Source organism: Thermobia domestica, chromosome 6 (genome assembly GCF_964235325.1).
Source record: "Thermobia domestica chromosome 6, izTheDome1.hap1.1, whole genome shotgun sequence".
NCBI lineage: Eukaryota > Metazoa > Arthropoda > Insecta > Zygentoma > Lepismatidae > Thermobia > Thermobia domestica.
In genome coordinates, this window is record NC_137459.1 from 13,598,524 (window position 1) to 13,611,840 (window position 13,317).

The window sequence follows — 13,317 nt, forward strand, 5'->3', positions numbered from 1 at the left end:
GGTTCATCGTAGGTGAAATTGGACAACAGAAATCGATTTATCAGGTCAAAATCTATATAGAAAGACACCATACATGATACATTTGAACAATTTTTATTTTTTTGAAATTTATATACAGTGTGTTCCAAAAGTATAGTTTTTTATTTTTTCGCTTTTTTGGCCAAACTATTGGTCGTAGAAAGAAAAGAAAGATATTTTCTTAATCGTTAGGACCTAAGGAACATGACTATATAGCTTAGAACATTGTAACTTGAAAATAATTTTAAATGGTCATAAATCCTAAACGGTTCATCGTAGGTGAAATTGGACAACAGAAATCGATTTATCAGGTCAAAATCTATATAGAAAGACACCATACATGATACATTTGAACAATTTTTATTTTTTTGAAATTTATATACAGTGTGTTCCAAAAGTATAGTTTTTTATTTTTTCGCTTTTTTGGCCAAACTATTGGTCGTAGAAAGAAAAGAAAGGTATTTTCTTAATCGTTAGGACCTAAGGAACATGACTATACAGATTAGAACACTGTAACTTGAAAATAAAAATTTAATGAATTTGCATAAACAATATGGCGTCGAATTTTTTGAAACTTTGGAAATATGTTTATTAAAGGGTATATTTTTATATGAATAGGTAAAATGAATAATATTACTAAAATAAATACCTTTTTGCGCGTTTTTTACCGCGACCGGTACGCGCCGCGCGTTTTTTTACCGCGAGCGATACGCGCCGCGCAGTATTTGCGCCGGGAAAAAGGTTTTTGCGACGCGGGACGCGTAAAATATTGCCGCCCGGAAACTGCGCGGGGTATTGCCGGACAAACAACACTCGGTAACTTGCTATGGCACATGTACACACACGCACAGTCTTATACACACTAATGTGAATGTTATGGTACAGGTGGCGTTCTTTCAAGAAACAAATATGGCGGATGGATTTTAATGTGCATTAATTTAGTATACATTATTTTTAAAAACACTAATAATTAAAAATTTAAACAAGTTAACACGAACTTAACCGAAGTTTTACGAACATTGCCGAACAAACAAAAATGTATGTAGAATTTTGTACATATTGGTTAATGTACCACACGAATACTTCCGAACTTAACCGAAGTTTCCCGAACATTGCCGAACATAATCCTAAGAGTTTATTTACAATTTGTGTACATGTATTACACAAACGGTTGCAAACATAAACATAAAAATGTATTATCAATTACCGTACACGTTTAGTATACGTATACTTTGCATTAAATATAATTTAATTACCGTCCAAAATAATAATTATAATATTAACACAAAATATAACACTACTACTTGTATAAGCTACAACACAGTTTGTAGTCTCGTACCCAAAAGCATTACGTTTTGTAGTCTCGTACCCAAAAGCATTACGTTTTGTAATCTCGTACACAGGTACTTTAACATATTTTAAATTTAGTAACAGTGATATTACACAATATGATGTAATTTGTAAATTTTAGTTGCTTTTTTTTAATAGAACACTCATAGAGTGTGATCGTATTTAAATTAACGTGCAAACTCCTAATTTTTATTGGATCGTTTGCTGTGCAAACTCTTTATTTATTTATCTTCTTGTATTTTTTTATTGTATTGTTTCGTTTGGAATTTTAATTGCTTATCTTTTTTAATAGAACACTCATAGAGTGTGATCGTATTTAAATTGCTAAGCAATCTCATTATTTATTTAACCTCTCATATATTTTATTGTATCGTTTGCTTTAAAATTTTAGTTGCTTATCTTTTTAATAGAACACTCATAGAGTGTGATCGTATTTAAATTGGTAAGCAAACTGCTTATTTATTTAACCTCTCGTAATAAATTACTCGAACACTTCGTGTGAGCATACTAAAGATGTTCCGAAAAATACTAAAATGTGTGAGCATACCAAAGATGTTACCTCAAAATGTGAGCATACCAAAGATGTTACCTCAAAATGTGAGCATACCAAAGATGTTGTACGGATATTTGAAGCACAAAGGATATCACTGTGTTATAACCCATTTACATATAGATTCTAATTCATTAGAGTATTCATACTTTTAGTTACTTCTAAGATGCTTGTTCACCTTGTAGAAGACATTATGCCGACAACATAATTTCCAACTTAGGATCATTTATATGAAGCATAGGTATTGTTCCTTTATCTTATATAGAATACAGATACTTCGTATTATATGAATATTTGTTTGGAGAAATAAAACATATTATTATAAATTGTAACGCTTTATTGTATTTATATACTCTACAATATTCTATTTTCCAATATTGATATACATATTTAAATAAGATATATTTAAATAAGATATTTACATTATATATATACGTACAAGTACCAACAAATAGGAAAACTTATGGACATATTTGATGATATTATGACATTATAGTACCTTTAGACAGTCTACTATTTACATATATACAGAATACCATTCATTTTATGCACTTAATACTTTGATAACCATATGGTAATGTTCTATAGTCAGTAATACTGTTATGATTTAATCGTCGTCTTTTATTTTGAACTTTCTGATGTGTTTTAGTTTCAGACTTGGATACAATGACAAACCCAGGCTTACGAACAATTCTTCCTGGATTGTGTAACTGTTTTTTTTTTGTCAGCTTTATCTTGAACTAGTTGATAAAAATGATCAAAGTTAATTTCTTGTCGTGTACGATGATTTAAAGTAATTCCTCTAATTTTAAATACATAATCTACTTTCCCTGTTTGAACTTCTTTCATCCTATAGGCATAATTTTTTGGCCCTAAGCCTATAAAGGCATCAATTTCCCACCCATCAGGAACTTCATTAGTTAACTCACCTAAATAGGAACCCAAAGAAAGTGGAGGCTTTTCATTACGTTGCTGCACAAACATAATACTATCAGTGTCGCAGTACAATACACGCTCAGGATCTATAACTGTTAGTAACTCATAAAGTTTTAGACGTGCCCAAGAGGTAATGAAGGCTGCAAGGACAACATTGGAAAATTTCCATGGCTTGTTTTTGTTTTCAATGTTTTTATATGATACAATGAGATGCCGCTCTCCAATAGGCAATACAGTTTGTACCTCATATTGTGGTGCCCATAGATAACTTAAAAATTTTTCTGGAGTATCTACAATTACAGATTGAGATAAATCTGTTCTTTGTCCCCATTTCCCATACAAGGAATAGAGAAATATTTTGGAAATATATCTTAGACCAGGATTTGATTCAATGTTATTTTCCGTTAACTGAATACATTCATGTTCATAATAGTCTGCAATATATTTTTCTTGATCTTGTTTAGTTTTGCACCAGCTAGGAAATCCTGAAGACTCCTGCTTCATTTTTAAGAAGGAATTGACATAATCTTTAAACAGATTATTTTCTGATCCAGATAATTTGAATTCCCAAATTTCAATAATTTGTAGAATTTTGTATCCGAGATCTAAAGCCACATGAAGTTCAGGAGTACAGTATGTACCAGTAAGGACACGCTCGGCATCATTATGGATGCAAATGTTGTCACTTTGTTCCATACACGTACGACATAACCCAAACAAAAGGCGATCATTACATGTATATGGTAAAATTGGAAAATATAAGTCTTTGGGAGGCAAGATACTACATTTCACTAATCCATGAATACTTTGCACTTGTGGAAAGTCAGGCCCCTTGTATATTATAGGTTTTCCTATAGGCAATGGCTTACGTGCCATTACCCAGGGGTAAAGACTTGTAACATCATAATATGACACAGACTGATCGGTGATACATTCGTACAAGGCATTAAAACATCCCACCATAAAACTATCTTTAGGTATCAGATGATTAATACTTTTTTTTTCAGTATTTTTATTACTATGTAATATTCGATTTTAACTTTTTAAGTTGCAGTATTTGTAATACATGATTACTAAAAATCTTTTTTTTTGTTTTCACTAATGTTATACTTTTAGGGAAATATTAAAATAAACTGTTAACGAAAATATCAATATCATAAACGAATAACGTTTATAATAATTTCTCGTAAACTTTTTGTAAACGTTGTGTCTTTTTTTTTTCATTAATAGTTATTCTCTTGCGTAATAAAAAAGTTATTGTAAAAAACTTGTGCTAATAATATTTACGTATACTAAAAAACAAACTCGATGTTAAAAATTTCTTCTTATCATATTAAAGTATTAATATAAACAATAGTTCTTTTCTACTTACCTTTGAAAAGTTTTTTTTTCTTTACAAATGTTATTTCATTTTTTTAATAATTTACCTAATGATATTAAAATAATTATGTAATTCAATTTTATGCACAAATATAAAATAAAATCATGTATGTAAAATAAATTCCAATGCGTGCAAAATTACAACTAAATCCGTTTGCACATAACATTACAGACTATTTGTGCGTACAAAAATTACAAACTAGGTATTTAAAACAAATAAAAAATAACAAAAATACTTTTATAGAAATAATATTTTTATTTTTCACATAATTTAAACTGATTACATATAAATAAATATGTAATGTTATATTCTATTTTAATTTTAAATTCATGTACATGAAAACAATTTCATCATACTAAAATTATAATAAGTATTGTTTTCAAATTTACTATATTTACAATGTATAACTTTTACTTCGTTTACTTATTTCACTAACACATCAAACAAATTAAAAAAAATTATAAAAATTGTAAGCAAAATCTTTTTTTAACAAAAGCTCTGTAATTAAATCAACATAATTTTTGTTTAATAAAATATTATATAACATATAAACAAAGGTCCAATCATCTATTTCAATATCATGATATGTTGAAAAAATTTCATACAGTTCATCAAAAGTACGACCTCGTACCATAACACACCATGCATTAAAGCACATCATTTCATATTCACAAGTAATACAATCATGGTGTTCTATAATATGAGAGTTTTCGAAACATCCTTCACATACTAGTTTATATTCTGGTTTCCATCTTGAAATACAATCCAACACGCACTGTTCATTCACAAAAAAAGAAGTGCAATTATACAGACACGGTCTGATTCCTGTAGGCATTTTTGTCACTTTTTAAAAACACTTCCACTAACTCAGAAATATAACTATCACAAAATGTGAGTGATTCATATGATAAATTAAATCTATTTAAAAGCGTTTTGTTTTGTTTGTAATTATCGTGTAAACAATGTTTCTTCAAATACAGTTTAAACACTATGTCACGAGTTGTCTTCTTAATTACAAATTCCCACACAGAGCGTTTTAATCGATTATTATATGCTAATAAACATAAATGAAGGCGCTCATCTGGTATTCTTAATGAACAAGCAGAACAAAGTAGTGGTTCATTCAGTTTATAATTTTCAAAAAGTTCTTTTATGCACAACTTACTTACTTTAAAGCGATTACACTTACAGTTTATAATATCTAATTCACGAATTTCAATATCTGTATTAGGATACACTTTTTCAAATTGTATTTCATCATCATTTCGATAAAATCTTCTAAACGAATTACAATGTTCTTCATTAGAATGTAATAATTTCACCTCACAAATAACTTTCTTCCTATTAACAAGTTTAAGTTCTTTCTCTCGTGGTGAAATATATTCGGAATGGGATACTTTTCTACTACACATCTTCACAAATACTATACTATTTAAGTATTGTTCCTGTGTATACATAAATAAATTTGCGCATGCGTATAAACTTTTAACGAATGCGCATGCGTGTTACAAACTTATATTTACTTTCCATTGGATACCACAGCTTCCAACTCCAACATGTGTTTTCCTTTTCACAAATAAATTTGCGCATGCGTATAAACTTTTAACAAATGCTCATGCGTGTTATAAGTTGGTATTTTACTTTCCATTGGTAAACATAGTTTCCATTGGTTAACAGAGCTTCCAACTGCAACATAAGAATTTTACTTTTCATTATGCAGGTATGTATGTATGTTTACATGTATTTTTCATCAAACAAAATAAAATTGTGTTGTATATCCAAAACAATAAATATTAATATATGTTTTGCACATTTTATTATTTCAAATCAATTTTATTAGTTCACACAACATGGTCGTGTAATTTATTACGCAATGTTAAATAAATACTTTTCGTAAAACAATTTTGATAATAATACGTAAGTTTAAAAATAAAAAATTAGTTAGTAAAACAAATTCTCCAAACATTTTCCACATAATACAAAAAAAAAGTTTATCCAAAACAACCGATAAAATACAAATGTAAAGTTTTCTTTGCGATTTCTAACACGACAATACAAAGTGTTCAAGTAATTTAGTATTTTCAAAATTCATTTGTTTTCAACATAAATTTATTTAAGTATTAAACTTTTATTATTATTTCTATTTATCTTTAAATATTTTCTTAAAATGTAAAATAATATTATGAAAAATTAAAAAAATGCAAACGTGTGAAACAATACTAATTGTAAAATAATATAAGTAAATGCAAAAGAAAATAAATATCAAACAAATGTTAGTTGCAATCATTTTCAAATTTTTCTAATTACTTATTTCATTACTCATTTTAAAAAAAAACAACAAAAATTATTATAATGCGAAAGTTTATTTCTTTATATTTTCATTACAATACAATACAATAAAATTACATTAACAAAAAAACTTGATGTTATTTTCATTCAATACATAAAATAATAATTATTTCTTCTTTGTATACAATACAATTAATGTTATAAAAATTTTAGATATTACAAAAATATTTTTAATCCATGTGATTTTTTTCTACACCTTTACAATAAAAGGTTGCATCTTGTTTTCTAACAAAAAAAAACGTAACATCAAATTCGATGATCACGCATTTTGCGTGTAAAAATTATACTTAAAATTTCAGTATCATGTTCTTCAAATAAATCAATAAAAGTTGTATCGTTGGATAAATATCCTACAGCAAAATTTCCAATATCATAATAAAATAAACATTGTTCACAAGAAATATTATTATTATTAAAACGTAAGTATGCACTTGTATGATGTTCACTATACGATACACAAAAAATTATTTTCAAAATACGTAATATGTATACATATATAATTAAAAGTTTAAAGTATAATTCTTTCTTTCACTTTTTTGTGTCTTTACACAAACACAAACAAACACAAAGTACACTTTTCATCTGTAGTTCAATTCACACATGTTTTCTGTCTTTCATTCTAAAAATTTCAATTACATCACTTAAAAATGTCTTATCCCTTTCTTCAACCAAATCATAGTATAGTTCATAAAACAATTCTTGAGTACATTTAATTCTTTCTTTCACTTTTTTCTGTCTTTACACAAACACAAACATAAGGTTCACTTTTCATCTGTAGTTCAGTTCACACATGTTTTCTGTCTTTCATTCTAAAAATTTCAATTACATCACTTAAAAATGTCTTATCCCTTTCTTCAACCAAATCATAGTATAATTCATAAAACAATTCTTGAGTACATTTAATTCTTTCTTTCACTTTTTTCTGTCTTTACACAAACACAAACATAAGGTTCACTTTTCATCTGTAGTTCAGTTCACACATGTTTTCTGTCTTTCATTCTAAAAATTTCAATTACATCACTTAAAAATGTCTTATCCCTTTCTTCAACCAAATCATAGTATAATTCATAAAACAATTCTTGAGTACATATGCCTATTATATGCGATTTGGCATATGTATAAAACAGTTCTTCAACTTCTATATCTATTAAAGTTGATATGGCACGTTCCTCCAATTCTTCATCAGTCATGAATAAGCATTCATCGCCCATTTGATTGTTAACACTTTCATAACATCCGCTACAAATTAACATTTTATTTGTTTCCCACTCTTTAATCGCTTTCACAATACACTTCATGTCCACTTTATAATTACTGCAGCGGCAATTCAACCTCCAGAACCTTGATGTCCTCGATAGTAAGGATGGTGATCCTCCCACAAATTCTTCATCTTCTTCAATATCAATATTATTATCATCATCATCATCTGAAGATGATGATAAATAAATAGTTTTTACACTGTCTGGAGACTCTGCTCTGCTATTTACCGATAAAATGGTATTCTCGGTATTCGGGTTATGCTCCACACATGGCGGAGAAAACAACGTCTCTTCATCCGCGTACACAAAATCTTCTTTCTGTATAGCAGCCATAGCTAAAATACATACAACATTTTCCAAAACTCTCGTATTTAAACAGTTCCAACAAACAAGATGGCGTCCTCTAATACCATCAAGTTCATACAAGTCACCTATTCCTTTTCAAAACAATATTTAAGCATGTTAATAACACAATACAAAAAACATAAAAACTTTTCTTTGCACTAACAAAAAAAAATCCCAAAATTCTTTTCATATATACGTTCAAGGTCCTCTCTTTTACTTCATTTTCAACTTTATTACCATCCGCGCCCAACGGTTCGCGTCCCCGCACCTTTCCGCGCCGCGTCCGCGTTTCCGCTACCAGGTTAAAAAGTCTTTTTATAACAACCCGCTATTGTTCAGCACCTAAATTATTATTCTTTACACACACCTGCAAGGTTTCTCTTTTATTATTCTTTATAACAATCTAGCATTGTTCAATTAATTTTCCCAAGATTTTTCTTTTATTATTCTTTACATACACCTGCAAAGTATTGTATAGTTCTATTATTTCTTTTTACCCTTGTTCTTCGATTTTCCCAAGGTTTCTCTTTTATTATTCTTTTCAAACAGCTGCAAGATTTCTCTTTACATACACCTGCAAGGTTTTTCTTTTATTATTCTTTATAACAATCTAGCATTGTTCAACAAGTTTTCCAAGGTTTCTCTTTTATTATTCTTTACATACAGCTGCAAAGTATTCTATAGTTCTATTATTTCTTTATACCCTTGTTCAACGATTTTCCCAAGGTTTCTCTTTTATTATTTTAAAAAAATACAGCTGCAAGGTTTCTCTTTACATACACCTGCAAGGTTTTTCTTTACATACAACTACAAGGTTTCTCTTTTATTATTTCTTTATAACAAGCTAGCATTGTTCAACAAGTTTTCCAAGGTTTCTCTTTTATTATTCTCTTTTGTGTCAGTACTATACATACAATAGTACAACAACCATTACCTGTCATCATATGTCATTTCAACAATAGTGTATTTCTATACAACTATACTCTCTACCCATTGTCTCCGGGCGCCCCGCTGGTACTTCATTATTACGAATACAATAGTATTTGTCGGCAATCCTTTGTTCTATTACCTCACACGTTGGATAGATCCAGGACCAAGTACTACTAAGGCGGCACCGCGACAACACCATTCAGTGTCCCCCATGGCATTTCCTATTTGAGTTTTTGTTTGCTTCATTTATGATCAACCGTTTTCGAGATATCTCTGTGGAAAGATTAAAATGGGCCATCCTGGATATATATAGCCATCCTGGATATACTCTGCAATATCACTAGATAAACAAGCAATGTTACTAAAGCAAAATAAAGTTGTATTTTCTCAAATTGCGCTACGTAAAGTATTACATATTTCTAATTTAGTTATTTAACAAAACCACAATAGCCCACACATTATTTAGTGTAGCTTGGAAATCTCTAATAACTCAAATGACATGGACAGTGCAATGCGCATCAACTGTACCTTAGCGTCAAATACTATGATCATGGTATAATATATTTCGAATGAATGAAGGAACAAAGCTACAAGAAACGGAAAATTTAAATGTTTCTAGAGACTTTACTTCGAAAACGCGCTGACATATCACGTCTCATCATGCAGATGCTTCCAAAAGACTTATATGCTTATAACGCCATTTACAACAATTGTTATTTCAAATCGTTTCAGAGATACCAAACACATTGGTAGTGATTGTTATACGGCTTATGACGTATTTGTATTAAATTTTTATAAAGATTATTGCTTTTCTTTGCTTCTATAACATTACAACAATAGTTTCTGGTGGTTTTAGTTACAAGTCGCAGTTACATTATTTTAAGCAGTGTTGCTCACTTAAATAAATTTCTAAATATTATTCTAAATATGTGCAAATAGATAAACTGAAAAATATTTTAAAATTACTCGTAATTTGTTTCATGGTGCAAGAATGCTTTCAAGAAACGACGTTTTTCATAGTCTTTGGGCTACTTATAACGTTAATGTTTAAGTCTTCGTTCCAGCAACACATGTAAATGCAAATTGTAACTGAAATTAAATGTAACTGATATATTTTCAGTAACACTAGTTGTTCCCGCTAAGCCTTATGCCTGGTGTACACTTTAGATTAAGAGCGTACTTAATTAAAAGTTCTAATTACATTCTAATTACATTTCACTTGCTTTAGTTTGACCACCGACCACCTCAAACTCGATCTATACCATATAGCTATATGCAATTATTCAAGGACTTACAGTTAGTAATACACAGTGTTCACTTTTGTTTTGTTTTGTTTTAGTTTAACGTCCCACAGTTATGCTAGGGCTGCTAAAGGAGACGTGGAGCTAATGATTATAGTGGAATTGGAACCACTTCGGTCGTTCAACATTACCCCTACCGGAAATCGAACTCCAGACCACGGGAACCGAAATCAAAAGTGCTAGTCGCCAGACCAAATGGCGGTCCTCACATTGTGTTGATTTAAATCATTCCGTCAGTGTTTCCAGATCTGAAGATTAAAAAGTAGCGTGTCTGTACTCCGAAAGTAGCGAATTCGAACTATTTGCAGCTCAAATATATAGAAACGAATACTGATGGTGCTAATGAAATAATTTAATATGAGCTGGAAAGTGGGCTGGACGTATTGCAAGAAGAAATTATGATTGACGGACGAAAACAATTCTAGACTGGATACCACGAGACAAAACCAGCCTAGGAAACCTCCCCAAACAAGAAGGTGTGACGAAATCAAGAGCCACTGAGGAGTAAGCTGGAAAAGAATTGCCCAAGTTAGATAGTTGTGGAGAAGAATTGGAAAGACCTTCATCTAGCAATGGACTGATAATTGTTGATTATGATGATGGTGATGATTTTATTATATCTGGACCTCGGAGGTAAACTAAACCAAGTCATAATTTCGTAATTTTACAGATGCAAAAAACCGGTTCCTCAACTAAGACTAAATATATTACTTTTACTAGGTAAGGTAGGGTAAAAATGGATCCAAAATTTAATGAAAATCATAGAGCGAAAAAAATATTTTTGACTATTCAATTCATCATGTTGCAGCAAATCTAGGAAAATTAATACAAAAGAAAACTAGAAAGTTAAGAATGATTTGTTTTGGAGATAGCTCGAATTACCTATATACTTATATAATATGTATGTCCATGTTTCGCAAGTAATTTTTAATCAATATAAAATTTCTAGGTAATGAAGCAAGATTAGTTTTCTCGAATAAAGATTGCATGCACCGTTGAGAGCTCAGGAATAAGATTAATCTATGTTATGGCACTGGATATGTGCTTACGTAATGCATTACGACCTTATGAACTTGTATAAGACACAGAATGCATTTAAAATGAGACGCGAACTATATGAAACAGCGGACTTTGAATCTAACTTGTTTTGTGATCCAACTCGAGACCTCAGATAGCAAAGATGAGTGTAGTAGCTCCCACCACAAGGTTCAGGACGTTCGTGTTATAAAGTGTCAATTAAACACGGAGATGTGAAACTGTAATATAACATTTCATCAATTTCAAACAAAATACGTATATTGTAGTAATAATTTAACCTATTTGTTAAGATAGTGAACGTTATTTTTGGTTTTTAAAATGACAGTCAAAGCAGAATGTATTGAATAATAAATGAGAAATTGTAAAGTTTCAATTTCGGTACGATTAAATACATTCGTGCTGCTATGTGTTGCGTTATCCGTTAGGAGGTATTGAACAATTCTGATTCAAAGGAAGGAAATAAACTACTGTAGAGTACTGGAGTTAATTTAATAGAGTTTAAGTGCATCCGCAGTTCTGAGGCTATATGAGACAAAGTCTATTGCTGAGAGTCAAATATGAGTTCTATTAGGGTTTTAGCGTGATATATCCACTGATCATTGAACCTGGAATACGCGCATGGAAAGCATTACCACTAGCAAATTAGCGACGAAGAGGTACACGATACCATAATTCTAAGTCAAAATGAAAGGAAAAAATAAGCGGAAACGACAGACTGTACGAGAATGATAGTTTCACTATTTTAATTTCACACTATTTATTTCGAGACTTTCGAGACTTTCGAGACGAGACCGAGATTTGGTACTCGAGACCGAGACCGAGATCGAGACAAGCATTTGTTGACCGAGACGAGACCGAGACCGAGATGGTGATTTTTTACTCGAGACGAGACCGAGACCGAGACCATTATTTATCAACCGAGACGAGACCGAGACTGTGCAAAGTCTCGTCTCGTCTCGTCTCGATACCATCCCTACTCGAATCTCCAGATCACTATGTACACCACGAATAAAGATAGCAAGCTGCGCAGTATCTGTAACATCCGTACTTTCGTCGAGCGCCAGGGAAAATGCAATAAACGTTTTCGAAAGTTCCGATAGCTGGCTCAAAACATCATCTGCAAGATGTTTTATGCGTCGCGTAATAGTCTGTCGGGAAAGTGGAACCGATTCGAACTGCTGTATTCGAGATGGACAAAAGTCTTCTGCTGATATTACTATACATTCCTTTATTAGGTGTCCGTCTGTGAAGGCGCGCAACAACCTCGCATTATGCAACGCAATTTTGTAACTCGCCCGCACAGAGGCTTCACACGTTCTCTCCCCGTCTTCCTTTTCCGATGCGGCCTTATTCTCTTTCAACTTCTTCAATTCTTCTTTGCGAAGATGCCCTTCAAGTTCCCCGTATTGCTCCACGTGATAAGTATTGTAGTGACGTTGAAGGTTGAACTTTTTAAATCCGTGTAATGTTTTAAAGCACACTAAACATTTGGCTACACCGTCTTCTTCTACAAAGAGATAATCCTCCTCCCGCTGCGTGTTGAACTTAAGTGTAGGTGTAGGGCGGCATCGTTTCGCCATCTTACCGCCTTCAACTCTTTACAACGACTGTGCTCGATACTGGTCTCTATAAGCAGATGTACACAGGGGGAGTTAGTGGCTAGATGACTAACGTATTATGTATGCAGGTGCCAAAACTGGAAGCACTTATGATAGTAGGCTGAGCATAAGTGGCACTAGTTGCTGTCTGCTATACACTAGTAAAGCTGTTTCGTCATGTACTTAATATTTACTTTTGTTACTACTACTGCTACTACTACTACTACTAAGTAGTAGTAGTAGTAGCAGTAGTAGTAGTAGT

General features: G+C 31.3%; 1 protein-coding gene across 1 annotated transcript; it reads right to left on the reverse strand.

Annotated features, from left to right (window-relative positions):
- Positions 1–5,837: 5,837 nt before the first annotated feature.
- LOC145687126 (general transcription factor II-I repeat domain-containing protein 2-like) lies at positions 5,838–13,037 on the reverse strand. The gene is made up of 2 exons (XM_081760582.1): positions 12,426–13,037; positions 5,838–5,921 (listed from the first exon to the last, which is right to left on the reverse strand). Exons 1-2 carry the CDS (start codon positions 13,035–13,037, stop codon positions 5,838–5,840), a joined length of 696 nt encoding a protein of 231 aa, XP_081616708.1.
- Positions 13,038–13,317: the final 280 nt, after the last annotated feature.

Excerpts from the sequence above, each read along its gene's own strand:
- LOC145687126 (XM_081760582.1), bottom strand. The coding sequence starts at position 13,037 with ATGGCGAAACGATGCCGCCCTACACCTACACTTAAGTTCAACACGCAG. Across the intron at positions 5,922-12,425 it reads TGGAGATTCGAGTAGGGATG|TTGGAAGCTCTGTTAACCAA; the intron begins GTATCGAGACGA and ends CTTATGTTGCAG.